At 51.4% G+C, this 21,004-nt stretch overlaps 1 protein-coding gene across 1 annotated transcript in view; it reads right to left on the reverse strand.

Annotated features, from left to right (window-relative positions):
• The window catches only part of EPHB1 (EPH receptor B1), a 78,975-nt gene that overhangs the window by 44,382 nt on the left and 13,589 nt on the right, over positions 1–21,004 (reverse strand). Inside the window, exons 2-3 of the mRNA XM_038145733.1 lie at positions 9,305–9,369; positions 4,657–5,338 (exon numbers count right to left, since the gene is read on the reverse strand). Of these exons, the coding sequence (XP_038001661.1) occupies positions 4,657–5,338; positions 9,305–9,369 (747 nt within the window). The remainder of the gene's footprint in view (positions 1–4,656; positions 5,339–9,304; positions 9,370–21,004) is intronic.

The raw sequence follows: 21,004 nt of genomic DNA on the forward strand, positions 1-21,004 counted from the left end.
GCACAGACCAGCAGACTGGAGAAGAAATAAAAAATTAAGCCATCCTTAAAAGCAAAAAAAAGCCTTTTCTGCAGCCCCTGCCAATGCCTGGTGTGCTCACCCTGCCCCAAACATCCAGGCAGCTGGAGATGGAGCTGCAACACACTAGGATGGGATAGATACAGCTAAAGGCAGAGGGAGCAGGGTCCTGTGTCTCCATGACCTCCCTTGCTGCCATTTACCCATGGGACAAAACCAACATCACCTTCATCACCAAAGAAAACCTCTCCTGGGTTCCTCAAAATGGTGCAGGGACACCAGGCTGGACCATGGAGCAGGGACAAGGCAGGCAAGGGCACAGCCAGTGCCCAAAAATTCCCAGTTCTCAATACAAGCAACAATTTCATTGGAAAAATGTGACAATTCCCTTGTTTTGAGCGATAGCAAATTGTTCTACTACTAATTGCAAAATGTTTGCAGTTATTTAAAAATCACTTCATAAATCACATTGTTTCCAGTCTTCTGTGATGGATAAGCAGAGGGAATCAATAATTATCACCAGGGCTGCTCGGCAGGAGGGGAGGATAACAGGGGAACCAGCATGGAGCTGCTCACTCCTCAACATTCAAGGTCGGACCTGCCCCTCCCGCTGCTCCTTTCCCCGATCCATTCCTCCACACAAAAGGCAGAAGGGAAGGACAAACACGGCAAGGAGACAGAGCAATCAAAGGGATGAAGGAGATCAGGATAAACCCACACAGAGCTTTGGCAAAGGCTGGGCAGAGCCCAGCACATCGGTCAGCGGGTGAGGAAGGATGGGGGGCCTGGCTGGAGATGGGGTAGTGGAGTGGCTGCTGTGTGGAAAGCCTGGAAGCAAGGCTGCTTGATGAGCACAGCCAGCTTTGCTCCTGTTTTGTGGGGTTTATTTTGATTTTTCCCCCACGCCAGGTCAGATTTCCAGCTGTTGTAGCAGACGGGCCAGCAGCGGCAGACTGGAGGCTCCCAAACCCTCCAGCACAGGAATTTGCCAGGAGGGGAAAACTGAAAGTGAGACAAGGCCGGGAAGCAGCAGGACTGCTCTCTCACCCCTTCTTCCTGAGTTTATAAATACAACATAGAAATTCAGCACAAAGGTAGCTCAGTGCCAGACTTTTTTCTTCTCCATGCACCCGAGTTAGTGCCCGGCACTGGGAAGGTCAGAGAGAAAGCCAGCGTGATTCCAGCAGACAGAAACACAGTGCCTGGTCCTCAAACTCAAAAGGTATGAAAGCCAAGAGACACAACTGCCAGGATTCTGCTGAGGGGCTCCTTTGCCATCATCAGGTTTCAAACACCGGGAGAGAAAGGGTTTAACAATCTTCCTTGGGGAGAAAAAGCAAAATCCACCCAGCCTGCTCATCCAAGGTTTCCCCCGCCTCCCAGTGACTCCTGCTGCAGCCTTCCCTCCCACCTCCTCCCCAGCACCATGATGCATTGCCCCTTGACCACACAAGGAAGCCATAAAGCAGGGCTGAGGGACGGGGCAGAGCAAGACAAATGGATTTAATATCAGCCCGAGGAGAGCGTGGGCTCTCTTGAGCACCAAATGAATTATTCATTTGGGATTCAGGCAGAGCCTGCATCTCACACTGACCCACCGCCCCCACGGGCACAGGGTGTCCAACAGGATGGGCTGGGCAGGCCACTGGGTTTTGGCACACAGCTGGGAGCTGTGCCAGGGAGTCTGTGCCAAACCAGCCTGCGATGGGAACAAAAACGGGGCTGATCCACAAAGAGAATTCCCCTGTCTCCCACACACACCCTGGCGCAGTGGTGGTAGCAGCCCCCCATCCCTCTGACCCCAAAACACAAGCATCATCTCCTCAGGGCTCTGAGTACCCCCAACAAAGATGACGTGTCTCCCTCGAGCCGTAAGTGCTGCTAAAAGCCGGGATTAATGAATCCCTGAGTGGCCCAAGCTCTACTGTCAGCACGAACCCGCTCCGGTCTAATGGCCCCATGATAGGCACAGCCTCCTTCCCAGGGGAGCGAGGATGAGACAGAGCTGGGGGAGCCAAACAACCCAACCCCATCTTTTTCCCCACCATGCAGAAATTAAGCCTATTTCTTCAGCCTTCAAATACTGAGGAATTTTCTTTTTTTTGTTTTTTTTTTTTTTTCTTGGTGACAATTCCCACAGGCTTGCTAAGTGTCTCATCTCAGGCTGAGGAAGGCTTGGAGCAGATGTCAGGAGTATGTGCTTCCCTGGAGCCAGGGTGCAATCCCAGCAGCTTCCCTGCCAGGCACACCAGGCAGAGGAATACAAGCCCTTCTGAGACAACAGAGTCAAACAGAAAACCAAGGAATTTTTATTTCTTAACTTTGCAATGTGCCACCTCTTGCCCACCAACCATCATGAAGGGCAGCAGTGGGCTGAGGTCTTCCCTCGCCAGCCCCAAAGCCCATGGGGATACAAGGAGGAGCTTAATGGCCAATGAAATACCATGGAGCCAGAGTCCAAGCCAAGGTCAGATTTAGGAGGGGTTTTAGTGAACTTCCAGGGGATGGGGGATATATAGGACTTGGATTCCTCAGCAGCATTGAGCAGGGCTTTCAGACACACAGGTCTCATTCAATCCCAGTCTCTTCTCTGTCCTCCTGACATGGGAACTGGAAAACACTTGGAGCTCTCCTCCACAGACAGCATCTTAGCAGCACCCATGGAATCATCAAACAGCACATTCCTGTCATCACAGACGTGCTTGGTGCCATTTAACACCTGCTTGTCCTGCTCCCACAGCGTACTCTGGTGCCTTTCAGGATCCTACATGCTGCCAGTCAGTCTATAAATGATATTCCTACTCCTTGGAGCTGCCAGGATCCCTTAATCTTTGTCTCAAGGAGTCTGAATACAAAGCACACTCCCCATGCAAAGGCAAAATGCTCACCAGGAGCTCAGCAGTTTCTCTTTGGGGATCAGTGCTGAGAAGTGGGAGCACAGCTGGAGACAGGCACCAGGGCACAGAAAACCCAACAAATTCCCAATTTCCTGGGGTCTGCTTGGTGTAGCTTTCATGGCATGAACACTTCACAACCCTGGTGGAGTTTGCACAAGGAAAGGAAATAAGAAAAGCCATGGAGATGGGTCTAACACCCACCCTTGGCAGGTTTGCTCCCATGCCTCTCATCCTAGTGTTGTCAACCCTCTGCCCTTCCCCAAGCACTGAGAAGGTGCATCACAGTCCTCCCAGGGGTCAGGAGCACTCAAGACCCCACCTTCCTCAACCTGGCAGGAAGGTCAACACCACCAAAACCCACAGTTTTTACATTGTAACTGTTTTCCTCCATTTCTGGCAAAGTGACATTACTTCCCAATTCCAGTGTTCAGCTAAAATTAGTATTTGTTTTCCCATGATGAGAAATGTCATTTTGCCATACAACCATGTGTGTTTTCTGTGTGTTGGTTCAATAGCAGAGGAACATCTCGCCAGAAACACTCAGTTTGCAGAGAGCCCTCCCTCCGACTGAGAGCTTCAGCTCCTCACAGGAATCTCCTGGTGGGAACAAAACCACCCTAAGGCTCAACCACAAAACTCATAGGAATCCCCCAGCCATGCTGTTTGAGAAAGGACTCTGGGGGTTTCCTGGTTGTCAGAGCCCTGGCACAGGAAGGTGTCACCACCCCCACCTTGGCCAGGCAGGAATGAGGCTTTGCGTGGTGAAAACCTACACAAGTTCCCAGGTTTAGAGCAAACCCTCAAACAAGCTTCTCCACAGCATGAATCCCAGCTTTGCTATTTCCACATATCCAGAGTTACAGGTGGAGAAGAAACACCTTGAGGGGACTCCCCAAGGAGCATCACAGCCAAGCCTGGTGGTATACACATTCCCCTACCAGCATCAAAAGAGATCCAAGTTGGACCTCTTCCCATCACAACCCGCCAAACCAGCCCTTAAGCACTTCAACCTTCTCCTTCTTCCCAACCCTTCCTTGTCAGGAACGCTTCCTTGGAACCCAGCCCTTCCTTGACCTTCTAGAAGCTATTCAGAACTGATAAAACAGGGTGAGCAAAGTGCCCTCTCCTCTCCCCTCCTTCCAAGCAGCATGCAAAACCAACACCTTAATCAGGGAGAGAAGAAGGAAAGAGCAGCCTATAGAAATAAAAAGCCAACACTCCAATGGTATTTGGGAAATATTCACCACAAAGGGCAAAAGGAGACTAAAAGCAGTGAGTGCTGTTTCCATATTTATAACCTCACACCGCAGGACTCTAGCAGGCAGCAGCACACGTGGCTGGGGAACCCAAAAACCAGCACAACAATTCCAATAAACGTCAAGAATCAGAGCAGCCCCATGGCAGCCGGGCCTGATGGCAGCTGCCCGGCTCTGCCAGGGAAATAACGAGGCAGATGACAGAGCCTGTCCGGCGAGTGCAGCACTTTGAAGGCACCACATCACAGAGGTGACTTCCAGCAGGGTGGCAGCAGCACCAGCACTGCCACACTGCTCACCAGCTCTGGCCACTGACCAGAACACATCGAGAAATCACAGGCTGACCACTGCTCCCAAATTCCTGCCTGCTCCCGGAGCAAAACCACATCGGGGAAGTACTGCCTACCCCACAAAACGATTAGTTTGGGGGTGAAGGTTTTGCCCTAAACAAACACAAAGGGCTTGTTGTCCAAAGCCAACCTTACCTTTGCAAGCCACGTTGTTCTCGGGCTCATAGCCAGCCTTGCAGGTGCAGCGGCCGATGGGCACCATCCACTCGCCGTCGCCGTTGCAGTACAGCTTGATGGGCACGTCCACCTCCTCGGCGTTGGGGATGCAGGTGCCGCGCGCCGTCACCAGAGAGGTGCTCTCCGCACCCGTCATCGTCTCCGGGAAGATGGCGAAGTTCTGCACCACGCTGGGGCACTTCTTGAAGAAGACCCTGACAGACAGCAGAGACATGCAAGCCCCATAGTCCTGGAAAGCCAGGTAAAAGCCATTGCGGGTCAGGGGCCCGAAACTTCTCACTTCCGTGTTCACCTTCATCAGCCGGCCCCCAAAGTCCACCTGGGAGAAGCTCTCGTCAGCAGCGATGGTGTCCACTTTGAGGTAGGGTGCCTCCGTCCAGAAGGCGGACTTCTTGGTGGCAATGACAGAGTCTGTCTCGTAGTAGTAGAGGTTGAAGGTCTCCTTGCAGGAGCCGGGGACGTTGGGGAGGCTGCTGCAGTCCCGCACAGTGAAGCGCATCTCGGTGTAGATGCGGTGAGCCCCGCGCCGGTTGATGAAGGTGGTGAGGAGCCAGTTGTTCTGGTTGGGCTCGAAGACGTTGCACACCTGGTACGTACGGATGGTGTTGAGGTTCTCGTCGTAGCCACTGACTTCTTCCCACTGCAGAAAGGAGCAGGGAGAAGTGGTGAGAAGGAGGAAGAGGGACTGGCAATGGCCACTCACCCTGCACAGGGCAGGGCTGGGAGGACAATCCCAAAGCTCCAAAGGGGATGAGGAATGTGGTTATGGGCACACAATGTGATGCCCATATGAAACACCAACCAGGTGATGCCCATATGAAACACCAACATCACCCAATGTGAAACACCAACCAGGCCAAGGCCAGAAGAAATCCCCACCCTCTTACCCCTCTATGCCTCTCCCCATTGCTCCCAGTTGATGTTAAAATGTCTTTTCCACATGGGCAACTGCCTTATCTGCCTGAAAGGATGTAAAAATGGGAAGAAGGATGGCCCAGGCATCTGGAGGCAGGAGGGAAGGCAGCACATGAGGCTACAGCTTCATTAAAGGCCGAGCCAGCACGTGGGCTGGAGAGTGAGCCTGACCCCAAGCTCCCGGCACAACGGGATCATTTCCCCCAGCAAAGAAAACCAACTAAATAAAACATTACTGCTGTGGAGAGAGGGAATATAGATTCGCAATTCGATTTATAGAAGGGCATTAATATAATCCAGGCTACAATTTCAATTAAGGGACAGCGGCAAACTGTGAACAGTGTATGATGGCATTAGAGTCCTACAGACAGATTTATAACCTCATAATCCATTCATTTTAACTAATCCATGTTTACAGTCTCCTCATAACAGCATTATTCATATGGCAATCTTTAAGCAGCTCCCTCAGTATCAGGGATAATTTCCAGGAGCAATGCTGCAGCAGCGTTCACGCCTGTGTTTACACAGGGCACAACGGGTGATGCCACCCTGCCCTGTCACACTGAGTCCTGACAAGCTGATGCACCACAACCAACCCTGAAACCTCACAGATTTTTCCCTTCTTCGCTTTTCCATTGAACAACCACATTTCTCAACTCATCCCCAAGCTTCCCTCCTGTAACCACAGCCTTGATGTAACAAAACACAGGTTTTTGTTTTGTTTTCAAAGCAGGGCCCTCCTCACGCTGCCAACAAGTGCAGCAGAACATTCACTCCCAGGCCCACCTACTCAGCTCTGCTACACTTAAGCCAAGATCAGAACTCAAGGTTGTGCATTGTTGTTAATCCATGGTTACCAAACCAGCAATAAAGCCTCCCTCATCCAGCCCAGTGTTCTTCCTTCTCATCCCATGCCAGGAAAATACTGCAAAACCCCCTCTCTCCCCTGTGCACAAGGCATGGGGATTCAGAGCCCCTTCATTACCAGACACCTTTTCAGAGCAGGAGCTGCACAATCATCCCCAACCAAGGGGGTTGCCATTGTTTGCTGTTCCCACCTGGGCTTTGCATTACAGCTCTGCCTCCAATTAAGGCCAGACAACGAGCTCTCCTCCAGCATTAGCACCAGCCCCATGGCTCCACTGTCTCCACTGCAGAAATCCTCCTCTTCATCCTCAAAAACCTCAGAGCCTCTAAACTCAGAGCCTAAACCTGCCAACAAAGGTTTCCTGCATTTAGGAATAACATGACATGCCCTTGGAAAACCTTTAGCAGAGTCCAGGGCCAGATCTTGGCACTGCCTTGTGCATCCCTTGGGTTGAGCACTCCAGGTACCAGGCACTGGGAGCAGCAGGTCTCTGTGGCTGGAAGGACCCACAGTGCCAGCAGCTGCTGCCACCAATGCTCTAACAGCAACAAATGCATCATTTTGATGAGATACTACTAAATAACTCACAGCTGGGCATTAGGAGCTGGGCATTAGGAGCTGGACGTTAAGTCAGGGTTGTTCTCTGTCTCCACTACGATTTAAAGCATGTCCATCCGGAAGAGCACAAGGAGAGCCCACATCCTGCCACAGCCCATCCTGGGACACCACAGCCCCTGCAGCCTGGCTGGCATCAGACCCCAGCATGAACACCAACAGCCCCCATCCTGAGCCTGGGCCAGGTCTGTGAGCTGGGGTAAACAGCCCCTCTGGGAGCTCAGCGTGCTATGGGGAGATGCCACCACCAAAGGGACCCAAAAAGGACCCAAATCCTGCACAGAGCCCATGCCAGTGGCGACCCAGGGTCAGGAGAGGTGGCTCATCAAACCCCTGTTCCTCCAGCCCCAAGAGAGATGAGAGCAGCTTCAGAGAAGGAGCTGACATCCAGCAGCTGCCAGGAGCCTCTCATCCTGTCAGGAACAGCGTGACCAGCAGGACAAGGGCAGTGACACCCCCTGTGCTGCGCTCTGCTGGGCACTTCCAATCCTGTGGCCAGTTCTGGGCCCCTCATGACAAGAAGGACATGGAGGGGCTGGAGTGTGTCCAGGGAAGGGAACAGAGCTGGGGAAGGGGCTGGAGCACCAGGAGCAGCTGAGGGAGCTGGAAAGGGGCTCAGCCTGGAGAAAAGAGGCTCAGGGGGAACATTCTGGCTCTGCACAACTCCCTGACAGGAGGGGACAGCCAGGGGGAGGTCGGGCTCTGCTCCCAGGGACCAAGAGACAGAACAAGAGGAGATGGCCTCAAGCTGTGCCAGGTGATGTTTAGATTTGATATTAGGGAAAATTCCTTCACAGAAAAGGGTTGTCCAGCTCTGTCACAGCTGCCCAGAGCAGTGGTGGAGTCTCCATCTCTAGAGGGATGTAAAAGCTGTCCATATAGCTTTTGTGGCACTTGGGAACATAGGTCAGTGGTGGCCTTGGTCAATGGCCTTGCCATTAACCCAGTGCTGGGTTAATGGTTGGACTTGATGGTGTGAGAGGGTTTTTCCAACCTAAAGGATTGTGTGATTCTATGATTTTAGATAAAAGACTTGAAATTTTAAATACTTTGTGGAAGATTTAATACACACTCCTGTAAAGCAGAAGCCTCCCCAGGAACTCTTGGGGGAGCGAGAGGGAGGCACAGAGGGATGGAGGGATGCACACAGTGGGATGCAGAGATGGGGCTGGGGAGGGGCTTTACAGAGCTGCTCTGCAGAGGGTGAGACCACCATGCCTTACAACACAAGCTCCCCGCCTGCCTCGCACAGGCTTTCAGTGACAGCAGCTGCAGGCAGCTATTTATATCCTGTCTCCATCACCTGCACGTGCCCCTCCTGCATTTTTCCAGCAATTTATCTGGGCCCAGAATTTTTCCAAAGCAATTCAGTAGCAAAATACCCCAATTCAAGGGGCTCTGACATGTCTGGAGTGGATTTCACTCCTGCTGCAGGTGTGGCCCAGCTTTGGTGATGGTGTCCAAAATTTCTTTTGCAGACTTGGTTAAGCTAGAGACACCCAATCAAAGATGCAGCCTGGCATCCTCTGCCCTCTGGTGCCATATCCTGGAGTCCCCAGGGATGGGCCCTGCTGCTGCTCCCAGCCTGCCTGTCCCACCGTGGTGCCCATCCATCAGCTCACATCCCCTCCCACCCGCAGCTCCATCTCTCACTTTTTCTGCCAGGAGAATGTGAGTCAGGTTATTTTATGCTTCCATTCCTCAAAGGCTCGTATTATATAAAAAAGATGTTTTAAGTGCCTCAGGGTGTTTGGTTCCTCATTACTTCATAAAAGTGACATTAATAGCCAAGGAAGAGCACTGCCGAGTGCAATTATGGATGATGTTCCAGGTATGAAAGCTGTTTGGAGCCTGCTAATGTTTCCTAATTATAAGCCTTTTGGCACAGGGAGAGGGAAGGCACGAGCAGGGGTATGGAGAGCAGTGGTGGGGCTAAACCCCTCACGAGGAAGGAGGACAGGAAGGGAAAGAGAAAGCACAGAGATGGAGACAAGCTCCATCTTCACCAAACCCCAGGACTGGCTCGGGGAAGGATGCTCAGCCTGGCTCAGCAATGCCCTGGCACTCCACACCAGCCCTGTGGGGCACTGCTGTTCCCACTGTGACTCCTCTGGCTTCCCACCAGCATTTTACCCCTCTAATTAGCAGGGTTAAAAGCATGAACCTCCCCTAGATCACATAAGGATCAGCTGGACAAGTGGAACTTACCCCTGAAGGTGGGTTGGCGGTCCAGCCCAGCTCGGCCGTTGCCGTCCGCGTATCCATCAAAGTTTCTGAGGAAACAGAAAAAAAGGAAAGTAGTTATTCCCGATGTTTTCCATTATTTTATGAGCACAGAGATATGGGAAAACACTCAGTTGCTTCCCTAGAGCATGCACCTGATCCTTGGAGACCTCAGGAATCCACAGCAGGTGCCCTAATGGACTCAAGGCAGTTTTGCTCTGGGGCAAACAGTGCAGGACAAGACTCTTTGCAAGGAGTCATGGCCTGAACCCAGCTCACACTGCCAACTCTGGCCCTTCCCTGCCCAGGAAAGGAAAATACTATCACCAACACAAAAAAAAAAAACAACCCTAAAAATCAAAAGATGCTGTATTTCACAGAGTCACATCTTTTAGACATAAAAAAACCAAAAAACCAAAACAACAAAACACAACAAGAATAATAGCGAGAGCAACACCATAAAGAAACAGATGGGGAAAACCCTCCAGGTTTTATTTATTTGTTTGCAGCAAGCAGACATGCAGATTAATTGCCTCAATTCCTGCATCCCAACCAAACAGGAGGAGATGTGCCGCTGGCAACTGGCAGAGCTGAGCATCCCCAATCCCTCCCCTTTCCTGTGTGGTCCCAGGTACTCACAGCAGTGCCAGGAAAAGAGGTGCAACCAGAGAAATAAAGGTCAGGAAATAAAAATCAGCCCAGGAATCTGTGCTGCCGCCGGGCTGCTGCTTTTAATCTCTCCAGGGCTGCTCCAGCAATCACCAGCGGGAAACAAGGCTCCGATTAATCTCCCAACCCCGCCCTTCGCCGGCCGCTCCAGGATGCGAAGCTGGAGAAGCGTGACCAGGAACTCCCCACCCTGACACGAGTGATAAACGCTCCCAAAACCCCTCCCAGGGGTGAGCAAGGCCCCGGGGCAGGGAGAGCAAGGCAGTCCCCAAGTAGGGAGTGAAAAGGGGCTGGGAGCTGGCAGTGCCACTGCACCTTAGACAGGTCCCAGGATGCTGCAGTGGCACTGCCAGGGGTGTTCAAAGCCCAGAGCCCCCTGCTTTGCACGGTGCCAGGCTGCTCCTGCTCACAGTGCCCTCAGAGAGGACTCGTTTCACTCCTGCTCCACTTGGGAAACAGAAAAGCGTGGCGACCTTCACACTGTCACACGTCACTTTATAGTTTTGGTCATTTTCCATTTGGCAGAAGGCAGCTAAAAATGAAGTATCCCATCTGCAATTCCTCTCCAGCCTTGAATTATGGAATCCAGGAATGATTTGGGTTGGAAAGGACCTTAAAGCTCACCCAGTTCCACTCCTTGCCATGGGCAGGGACACCTTACACTAGCCCAGGCTGCTCCAAGCCCCATCCAACCTGGCTTTGGATATTTGCAGGGATCCAGGGGCAGCAGCCACAGCTTCTCTGGGCACCCTGTGCCAGGGCCTCACCACCCTCACAGGGAAGGATTTCTTCCCAATATCCCACCTAACCCTGCCCTCTGGCAGTGGGAAGCCATTCCCCCTTGTTCTGGCACTCCAGGCCCTTGTCAAAATGGGGCCAGGGGTTTGTGCTCCAGATCTCCAGCAAGTTTCTACTCTCACCACCCTTCACCTTCCCACCACCTCCACACCTTCCTTCCCTTCCAAACAGCCCAGCCCCTAATTAAACAGCCATTAATCTGCAAGGATTAGCCCTTCAAATGAGCAGGAAGATGTGTACAGGCATAAATGAGTGCGGAGGTGGAAGCCACAGGCCATGCAAACATCTCCCAATGCCCCTTGCCACTGGGCTGCATGGCAAGGGTTGATCTGAGAGCCCCTAAAACACTTGGTGTTCTCCTCCAAAGCAAATAGGGTGTCCTTGTGCCACGCAGGGGAAACTGAGGCAGTGCAGAACAGGGAGACATGGGGACCATGGCCAGGCTGGGACCCAAGCTGGCTTATCCACCCTCTGTGATAAGTAAGGACAGGCTCCATTACAGGAGGGGCACTTCTTCCAAAGGTTTATTCAGAAAGGCTTTTCACTCCATCATCTCCCTTCCTGTCCCACACACTTACAGCTTCCTTCCCCAGCCCTGACAGAGGAATGTACTGTTGATAAAGCACAGCCGCCCCGCGGGACGGCAGCACGCGAGGACCAGCTCTGCTCCGAGATGATACTCACCAGGACCCCTCCCAAAGCCTCACCCCTTCCCTCCTCCTGAGTTCCTCACCAAAGGCTCCACATTCTGGAAGGAGAGCGGGAAAGCACAGCAGCAATGCTGAGGCAGACCTCAAAATAACTAAGTAAATAGAGAAATTATTTAACAAGAAATGAATAAATGGGAAGAAACCACAGAGAAGCTTTCACTTTGGATGTTTCTGGAGTCCCTGGGTGATTCTGGGGCCTGTGACCAGGGAGGTCACATTCACGAAGTTTCCACCACAGATGCAGACCTTGTGATGCAAAATGTGGAATATATAAAATTTTCTTAAGAAAAGCTGCTCATTAACGTTTGATCTTCGTAAGTTTCAAGCCTAATCAACAGGAAAGGAGATTTAATCTGTGAAACAGCAGCTCACAAGCGCTAGGTGATGTCCAGCTGTTGGAAAGAGCAATTCCTTTTAGGGTAGAATTGCCGGCTTAAGGTCTGGGGCTCCACATGTTTCAGTGATCTCAGTCCTAGGGGGAACATTGACAGCGCTTGGGAAGGATGTGTGTGAGGTGCCACTGAGAGTGGGCACACACAATGCAGAACTTAGAGGCCACAAGGACATTTGGCAGAACCCCCAAAATAAGGAAGAAACTGATAAAGCCAACCCAGCCCTGTGCTGAAATCAGCTCTGACAGGTAAAAGGCAATTGCGGCAGGGCAGATCATGACCAATGACTCACAGACCACTGACCCAAGAAACCACTGACCCAAAAGAAGAGAAATACTGATCATACGGACTCATAAGCATGAGAAACAAGATAGTCTTTAACCAACAGAAGATAGAATATTAATTAATAAGAAAATATTGTAGCCAATAAATACTAATTCTTTTGATTGCTAAGATGTATAAATAGTAAAAAGCTTTGATAGTTGGAGTGCTTGAACACCACCAAGCACCCAGGCTTGGGCAACTCCGAAATAAATAATCAATGTCTCTCTCAAGTGTATAATTATTGGCTTGCTGCATACTGGATCCCATTTTTGTGAACAACATTTGCACTTCCATGGCTCCATGTTTCCAAAGCAATTTGCAAAGCAAAGAAAAAAGAAAGCCTGACCCCCTATAACCATCTCCTGCACAGATCCTGTCCCATCTCCCATGGGCACTGCAATAGACAAGAAGATCCATAAACTGGAAAAATGGTTAATTTGGGAGTTTTTTGTTAAATACAATAAGATGGTTAAATCTCCCTTTGAGTTCAAATTCCTGCTGAGTTCACCCAACCCCGTGACTGCAGAGGCACTGGCATCAGAAGGACATGGCTCAGCAACTTCCTATTGACCTCTCCTATTTCCTCTTGGAGGAAACCTTGGCTTTTACTACATTTTCTGGGATGAAAAAGTGACACTGTGACCTTGGTGGGGCACTTATGGCCAGGCTGCTCAGGGCTATGGCTGCTGAGCACCCTCCTTCAACAGGAGAGGGTTCACAGATCCCAAATCCTCGTAGAGAAACGGGGAACAAGACAGAGATCCCAGCACACACATCTGTCAAAATATCCCTACAGGCGGGGGGACACAGGATCCACCCCCCACCTATCCATCACTTGGGACTGGGCAAGGAGGACAGGCAGGGAATGCTGCTAATGAGGGGATTAGTGTAGATCAGTGCCTGAGCAGCCCTAATGAGTAGAGAAGCCACATGGACACCTTGCACCTCCCATCCCACCTGCCTTGCCCTTCCGTGAGGACCAGTCCTCGTTAATTGGCATGGGGTATTAATTAAACGCCCAGGGGAACATCCTTTCCCTGCACCTCTGACATCCAGCACAGCATCGTTGGCCACGTCGAGTGAACCATGTCACCTGGATCAAGCAGTCCCACCATGCCAAGACAAGCTCCGTGCCCAAGACACTGCCACCCCCTTCCCTGCCCCAGACTCACTCCTCCAGCATTTCCTCCACACCTGCCCACCTGCACGGGGGCACAGAGGGTACCTGGGGGTGCTCTGTCATCAGGAGGGAGCTCAATAAGTTCGCTGGGAGAAGTCTCCGGGATCGGAGGCTCCGCTGGCCTGGCTGTGACAGCCCAAGCCCTCATTAGGGAGAGAGGAGCTCTGCTACCGAGAGCTGAGCTCTCTTGGAGTGAAGAATCTTCAGCTGTATACAGTAGATTTTCTTTAATGGACACATTACTTTAAACTAAGCCTTCGCCATCTGTTCCAGTCCCTAATTATCAATACAAAAACAAACGTCTACTCACAATTACACTCGTAACAAGTAAAGATGCCAGCAATTAGAATGCACCAGCTTCCCTGTACCGAGCAGCGCATCCATCTGGGATGGCACTCTGTGATCTAGGCAGGCAGGGCTCGCTGCTGTCCCAGGCTCCCCCCACCCTCCTGGGCAAACCTGGTCAGAGATGATGCCTGCGGCAGGATAAGCTGCGCCTCAGAGGAGTGAAGGATGGGCTGGCATCCTTCCAACAGCAAGGAAAAAATAAGTTATTTGGGCGAGAATAGCCTTCATCTCGCACCAGCTGATGCCGTCTTGCCAACCACTCTTCCCGCAGGATTGAAGCCTCTTCCAGAAAAGCCTTTCTGAACTGTCCAAAATGAAGCAGAACTTATTTCCCAAAACTCCCAGCCTGAAGCCCGCATTTCAGACCTCCCAAGGGCAGGTTCTTGCCAATCAGGCCAGGAGAAGGTGTCACTGTTCCCTAAAAGGAGGCAGGGTCTGGCCACAGACAGGGACACACAAAGGGAGAGGGCCAACCCAAACTAACCCAACCTGATCGTGTTTCGACGCTGTTATCTGGACAAAAAGAGATACAACAACAAATTTTCTGCTCAGGGAGGCCACAAAGACACTTCTACAAGTGCATCACTCCTCAATAATTGCCTCGGGTCCCTCTCCCAAAGCAAGGAACAGCAGCTCTCTCCCTCCTGCAAGAAGATAACGGCAGGAACCAGCCTAAGGCACTCGAAAGCAAATGCTTGGGCATATGTAGAGAGACACAGGCTTGTCTAAGACAACCAAGAGGAAAAAGATAGAAATTAAGCAAAATAAGGAGAGAGGAGGCTTGATAACAACAGATGGGGAGAGGGAGATTTGGAAAGTATGCCAGCTGCTGGAAATAAGCCCCCCAAGATACGTGGGGAGCAGGGAGGTGGGTGCTGATAGCTGAGCCTTTGGAGGGAGGGGAGATGGGAGGGCAGGGCACACAGGGCTCGGGTCTGAGGGGGGGGTAAAGGATGCTCCACTGTGGGATCCTCAGAGACTCATCCTGAGGTGCCTCAGTAAGTGTCGATTAGATCAGCACAAAATCCAGCCTCAGAGCACATCCCCGGGCACCCCCAGCCCCAAAGCGTGGTTTTCTGAAGGGGAACAATAGCAAGACTTCTTTTCCATAAGGAAAGCACTATATTTTCCCCTCTCTTTCACGCTCATAAATGCCAAGCTTGCTTCCTACCTCTTCCTACCCTTCCGAGAGCTTCAGCAAAATCAGCCCAAGGCGAACGCACAGCTTGGGAAGCTTCTGTCCAAGTTTGGTGACATTACCAGGGAAAGGGAATGACAGGGAAACAGCGCCAAGACGCTTTATTCTCAAGCCTGGTGCTAAATAACATTAACTGCTATGGTATCACAAGCTCTGCCTTCCCGGGGCCACCGTGACTTCAAGCCATGTCCACGTGCAGGTGGCACCGCAGCTTCCATCATCACCACTCCATACAGTCATGGTGTGCATCACCCCTCAATGCCAATGGAAGGAAAGTCCATCAGAATAATCAGAATTTAATTCTCACTGTTCCCATAAATTAATTTATCCTCCACTCCACTCCGGTGAGATCTCACCTGTAGCACTGTGTTCAGCTCTGGAAGGACACGGGGCTGCTGGAGGGAATCCAGAGGAGGCCAAGAAGATGGAGGAGCTGCTCCATCCCTCCATACCCAGAGGGATGGAGCAGCTCTGCTATGAGTTAAGGCTGAGAGAATTGGGATTGTTCAGCCTGGAGAAGAGAAGGCTCTCATATATTGGTGTTTCAGTACATAAAGGGGTTCCAAGAGAGCCAAAGAGGATCTGTGGAAAAGGACATGCAGTTACAGGACAAGGAGGAATGGCTTCCCACTGACTCAGAGTACATTTAAGTTGGATATTGGGAAGAAATTCTTCCCTGTGAGGGAGATGAGGCCCTGGCACACGTTGCCCAGAGCAGCTGTGGCTGCCCCTGGATTCCTGGAAGTGTCCAAGGCCAGTCGGATGGGGCTTGGAGCAACCTGGTCTAGTGGGAGGTGTCCCTGCCCATGGCAGCGGGTCGAACAATAGGAGCTTTAAGGTCCTTCCAACCCAAACCATTCTGGAATTCTATGATTCCATGAAAGCATTCAAGCACACACCAGGAAGTCGCCTGAGTAATTCCAGGTTCCTCTCTATGACCACACTTCTAACCACAAGTCCAGGGTTGCCTGTGGAAGTTTTCAATATATCCTGAAATTTAGACTAAGCCGGGAAAAAGCAGGAACACAAAATCCAAACAGCTCTACCACAGGGATTAAGGCAGTGAGCTGCTGGAGGCACATCCCACCCAAAATGTCTCTCCTGCTGGGGGACTCCCCATTTGGTTCCGGCTTGGAACTGTGAGGGGAGCGCTGCTGTGCCAGAGCCAGCACAATTCCTGCACAGCAGGAACACCGTGGCATCTCCCAGACGGTTTAATTACAGCACTGGAGCGGCAGCAAAGGTACGAGCAGGATCAGCCTCTCCCTTCCAACAAGAGCTGCTGCTCTTCACAGCTTCCTGAGAGCACTGACTTCCCCAAGCTGCTTCCAGCATCTCTGAGCTTTCAATCAAAAATATTACAGCAACAACTAATTACGTCCCATCATTCCCAGGGCTCTCTGCCTTTAATGGTGCATTTTGCTGCTACAGAACGACGGTGGAACGGCTCTGGAAGTGCATAACGAGCTCTCCCCATCAATCTCCCGCGGGTTCGTTATGAAGGATTACCCACCGAGTAACAAACCCAGACACGGAGGGGGAGGATGCGCTAAACAACAACAAGCCCAACACAAAATATTGCCTTCCTGTGTTTTAAAGGTCTGTGCGAACCTCTCAGGAGAGAGGAGCAGCTGAGCCTGCTCTGCAAAGACATCCCAGCCACTGCCAGCATGAGGAGATCTGTGGTGGCCAAAAAACCCCTCACTTCCAGCTGGAAAGGGAAGGAATTTCTATCTATCAGGCGAGAACGAGTGTGCTGTGTCAATTTGTGATGGGATGCATTAAGCTGTGGCTGCACAGCACAGTCCCGGCCTCCTCCGGGATCCCCCGTCAATGCCATGGATTTCAGCGAGCAATGAAGATGCATCGCAGCAGGGCAGGCAATAACTTAATGAAGCTCAGATTTGGGGGTGTTTGCTCAGCAACTACAGAACAACTTTATCAATAAAGCGCTGCCTGCTGCGCCGCGGGATGAAACACTCTAATTGCAAGTGGCAAACACTCCCCACATCAGGATACGCTAAATTGAAATATGCTGGTTGATGTGCCTGAAAGCACCCAATCAAATACCTGCTTCCATTTCTGCAAGCGTCCATGCATTCATCCACATGCACGGCAAGAGAAAAACCCAAACCAAAGCCCCAGCCAAAATAAGTTCAGGAGGTGATGCTAAGTCAGGACCATGTGGACCAAGTTTACAACTCTCACTCCACCTCCAAGCCCAGCATCTCCCCTCCTTTTCCAGGCTCCAAAGGGACTTGACCCAGCGAGGGTACGTGATGTTGGACAAGCTCAGACGAAGCCATACAATCCATTTATCATAATCCTACTGAGGAGAGAGACAGTAAATCAAAGAGACAACCCGCCTGCAAATAAATTACTGAAGGGAGGGAGAGGGGGAGAGGGATAGAGAGGAAGAGAGAGAGAACTGCAGAGGGAGAGATAAGGGAAAGGGAAGGAAATGACAGAGAATTACCCAAAAATGCACACATCACAGGAAAAAAACAAACAAAGGGGACCAAATCAAATGGAAAGATAAGAGAAAAAAGATAGGGCTTTCAATACCTTTTGTTTTCTAAATTGCAAACCTATTTTAGAAAATTTGGAAACAAGTTTTCAACTATCAGGAACTCATTTGCTCCTGTCATGACAGAATCAGTTGCTGATATCATACTTTTTATAATTGCACACAGGCCCTGGATACCCAAAATCCACACACACCATACGCACGGGTCACCATCCATACATCATCATTTACAGTTTGGCAACTCAAAGTCAAGCAGCAACAAGGGCTGACAGAGCACTCTAATGAACACCCTGCCCCCCTCCAAGACAGACCCAGCCATGCCAAGGGCCCACTCAGGGCAGGCAGATGATGCAGTTGTCTTTCAGGAGAACATTTTCCAGAACAATGTCACTATGCATCTAAATCTCCATCCCTGCTTTCTCGAGGCTGGGTTGCCAGCAAACCTCTCAGAACGCCGCAGCCTGACCCAGAAATCACCATATGTCAGCCTTGGCATGCAGCTCACTTCATCCTCCACAAGATGTGGAAGAGGAACTCAGCCAACCAGGGATGGGCAGAGACTTTCCCAGAAACCTTAACCTCCAAAAATCTTTGTGAGACTACCTCAGAGGAGGTCCGGCTAAGTGGTGGAGAAGGTCTGGTTTGAAGGAAACATCACTTAGGTTGGGCAGAGCACTCATCTGCTCTTCAGTATCCATGAGGTCAGCCCCCAGGAGCACAGGGCCAAGCAGATGAAGGCAGAAAGGTGGCTGAGGATACTCTGTCCCTTGTCCCTGTAGTCAGTGGTTCCAGCACAGGCTGGGCACAGCAGCCTCACATCACTGGACTCTCTGGGTGGAGACCAGCTGGCCTGGACACCCATCTCACCAGCCGAGAGAACAAGGAGGATCCCGAATCCCAACCCATCATAGATCCTGGGGGAGCACCGAGTCTTGAGAATAATCCAAACATTGTTGGGTAATAATGCCAACAACTTCCTGTTTTCCACTACTTTTCTGTAGCTCACATCTTGGTCAACATCCAATTACCCACATGGGCTGCATGTGGTGAGCTCCAGCCAGGCTCAACGGAAGCAAGTGAGCTCACCCATAAGGACATTCTGCCAGGAGCTCCCCTCTTGGGAAAAGGAAACTTCAGAGAGCAAGGAACTCCAAAAAGAGATAAAAAATAATAAATACAAGCAGCATGTGAGATTTTGGAGACAAGGGCCATTTGAAGCCTAATGAGTTCTGTGGAAGTGGGCTCCTTATCAGCTGGGATTCCCTTGGAAATGAGAGCCTCTAAATACAGAATTAGTCATCTGAGAAGATAGAGCTGCCATAAACATCAATAGCATCTGCAATTACACGTGCAAGGATGAATTACAAGGATACACAGTCTTCACGCCTGGATCCACGGGACCCATGGGATTGCAGGGGATTTCCCATGCAGCGGGCTCACATATGTCTTACACGGGCATGTGATTGACTCCAAAGCCAACTTCCAGTGCTGGGGTACAGTGGGTGCACTGAGCTTTGGTGAATTCAGGTGCCAGACCTGTCCCCGCCTTTCCCCACAGCTCTCCTTCCCCGCTGGATTTATTTTGCCTTACTCCAGGGTAGCACCGCCTGTGAGGAAAACTCTAAAAATCAAAACATTTATCCTGCGTTTCCCTACACGCCTTTATCACATCTTTAGAGATTCAGGATGAGTCACTGTCTTGGACCATGTTCTCCAGAAAAGCTTCACGTTCGCTACAAAACCAGGCGTCTCATGGAGCCCTAAATCTGAAATGCCAGCCCTGCTGTCAGAGAGCCCTTGCACCCAGAGCTGCACCTGGCACCGTCCGGCTCCTATTTACTAGATCTTATTTTAAAATGTCACAGGGATTCTGTGTGAGCCACAAAGATAGATGACAGACTGCTCAGAGCAAGCACTGCCAGGGGACTCAAGCTCAGCCTGGGCACAACTGTTCTCAGTGCAGGCAAGGGCTTGGTGTTCCCCCAGTCACCAACACTTCTCACCCCAGCACAGACCAGCTGCAGCCACATTGATCCTCTATTTTTTAATGCAGCTTCTGACACATACTGAAGCCTTCTGGGGGCCAGCCAAAAATTTCACGAGTAAGTAAGAACTAAAAAATAGCACTTCTGGTCCACCTATGCACAGGGGATCTCGGGGGGAGAAGAGGGAAAGCAGCAGGGCGAGAGTGGAATCGCACCGGGATGCTCCGGCTGCGCTGGAGATGACGAGCGATCCGCAGCTGCGGGAGCGGAGCCGCCAAGGGGAGGAGGTGGAAATATTGAACCTCAAACGGAGCAAGCTGCAAAAGCGCCGGCTCCCGCGCCGCCCCCCAGCCCGGCGCCGGCCGTGCTGAGCACCGTTTCTCCGGCTTCTGCACCATATGGAGTCAGCTCGCAGTGCAAACGAGGCAAAGAGCAATAAATCTGTGCCACCACAGCAGCACACGGCTGCCGGCAGCACAGGGAAGCCTCCGTCAGGACACGGATGGGATGGGGGAAGGCTCTGCCTGCATCCCTGAGAATGTCCTGGTAGAGAAGCCCATCACCCATTGAATCCCCTCTACCATCAGAAAGGGATGTGGCAAAGCCAAAGCCAGTCCATTGGAAAGGGCAGAGCATCCCATCAGCAGACTCTGCTGGGTTCTTTGCTCTGGCTCCACATACAAATGCCCTGGAATTCTCAAAATGTGCTGGAAACTCATCCTGAGCTCTCCCAGCTTTGCCTTTTTTTTTTTTTTTCTTCTTCTTCTTCACTTTTAGATTTAGACAAAACAAGCAGCAGCCAGGATCTATAACCATCCCGCAGCCTATCCAAAAAGCTCTCCTATCAGTCTGAGCCGCCTTTAGGTATGTACACACACAGCTGATCTGGTGAGAGTTTGCCGAGATTTCCAACACCCATTCACACAAGGTGCAGCTCCACAGGCCAGTGGGGCTGGGTTAAATCCTTGCCCAAATTCACCAAGGATGAGCAACTGTAATCACCTTGGAAGATGCTCTTCATCAACAGGGGTTCAGGACCCTTTGCTGTAAGCTCATGGTGCATCATCCAAATGGTGCCAGAAGCAGCAGGCAAACAGCTGCCTGGCCCCAAACTCGTGCCAGCACAAAGACAGCACCAGGGATCCCCCCACGCCAGAAGCCTCTTCTGTGAGAAGAGAAGAAACACAAGCACTACTCTAAGTCAAGCTTAAATCACAAGATTTTGCTCAGCGCCATTCTTAGGCCGAGCTTATCCCGCAAGCTGCAGTACCCAGCTGAGCTGCTGCACAGCCACAGCTCCCACAGGCCCTGGGGGTGAGGAAGGGGAGGAGGAAGAGGAGGATGCTGGCAGGAGGTGCCACTTGGCAGCCAGCCTGCCTGGCACACCCCTGCCTCCAGCCCCAGCGCCTGCACAAGCTGGGAAAAGGCTCCAGCATGAGGACGGCCATCTGCGTGCCGGGAGCCGCGCCAAAGCAGGTTCAGGGATTATTTCTCCCCTCCTCCTCAGGACAGTCTCCTTCCCAAATGCTGACTTTACACATAGGTGACACCTCA

Source organism: Motacilla alba, chromosome 9 (assembly GCF_015832195.1).
Source record: "Motacilla alba alba isolate MOTALB_02 chromosome 9, Motacilla_alba_V1.0_pri, whole genome shotgun sequence".
Taxonomy (NCBI): Eukaryota; Metazoa; Chordata; class Aves; order Passeriformes; family Motacillidae; genus Motacilla; species Motacilla alba.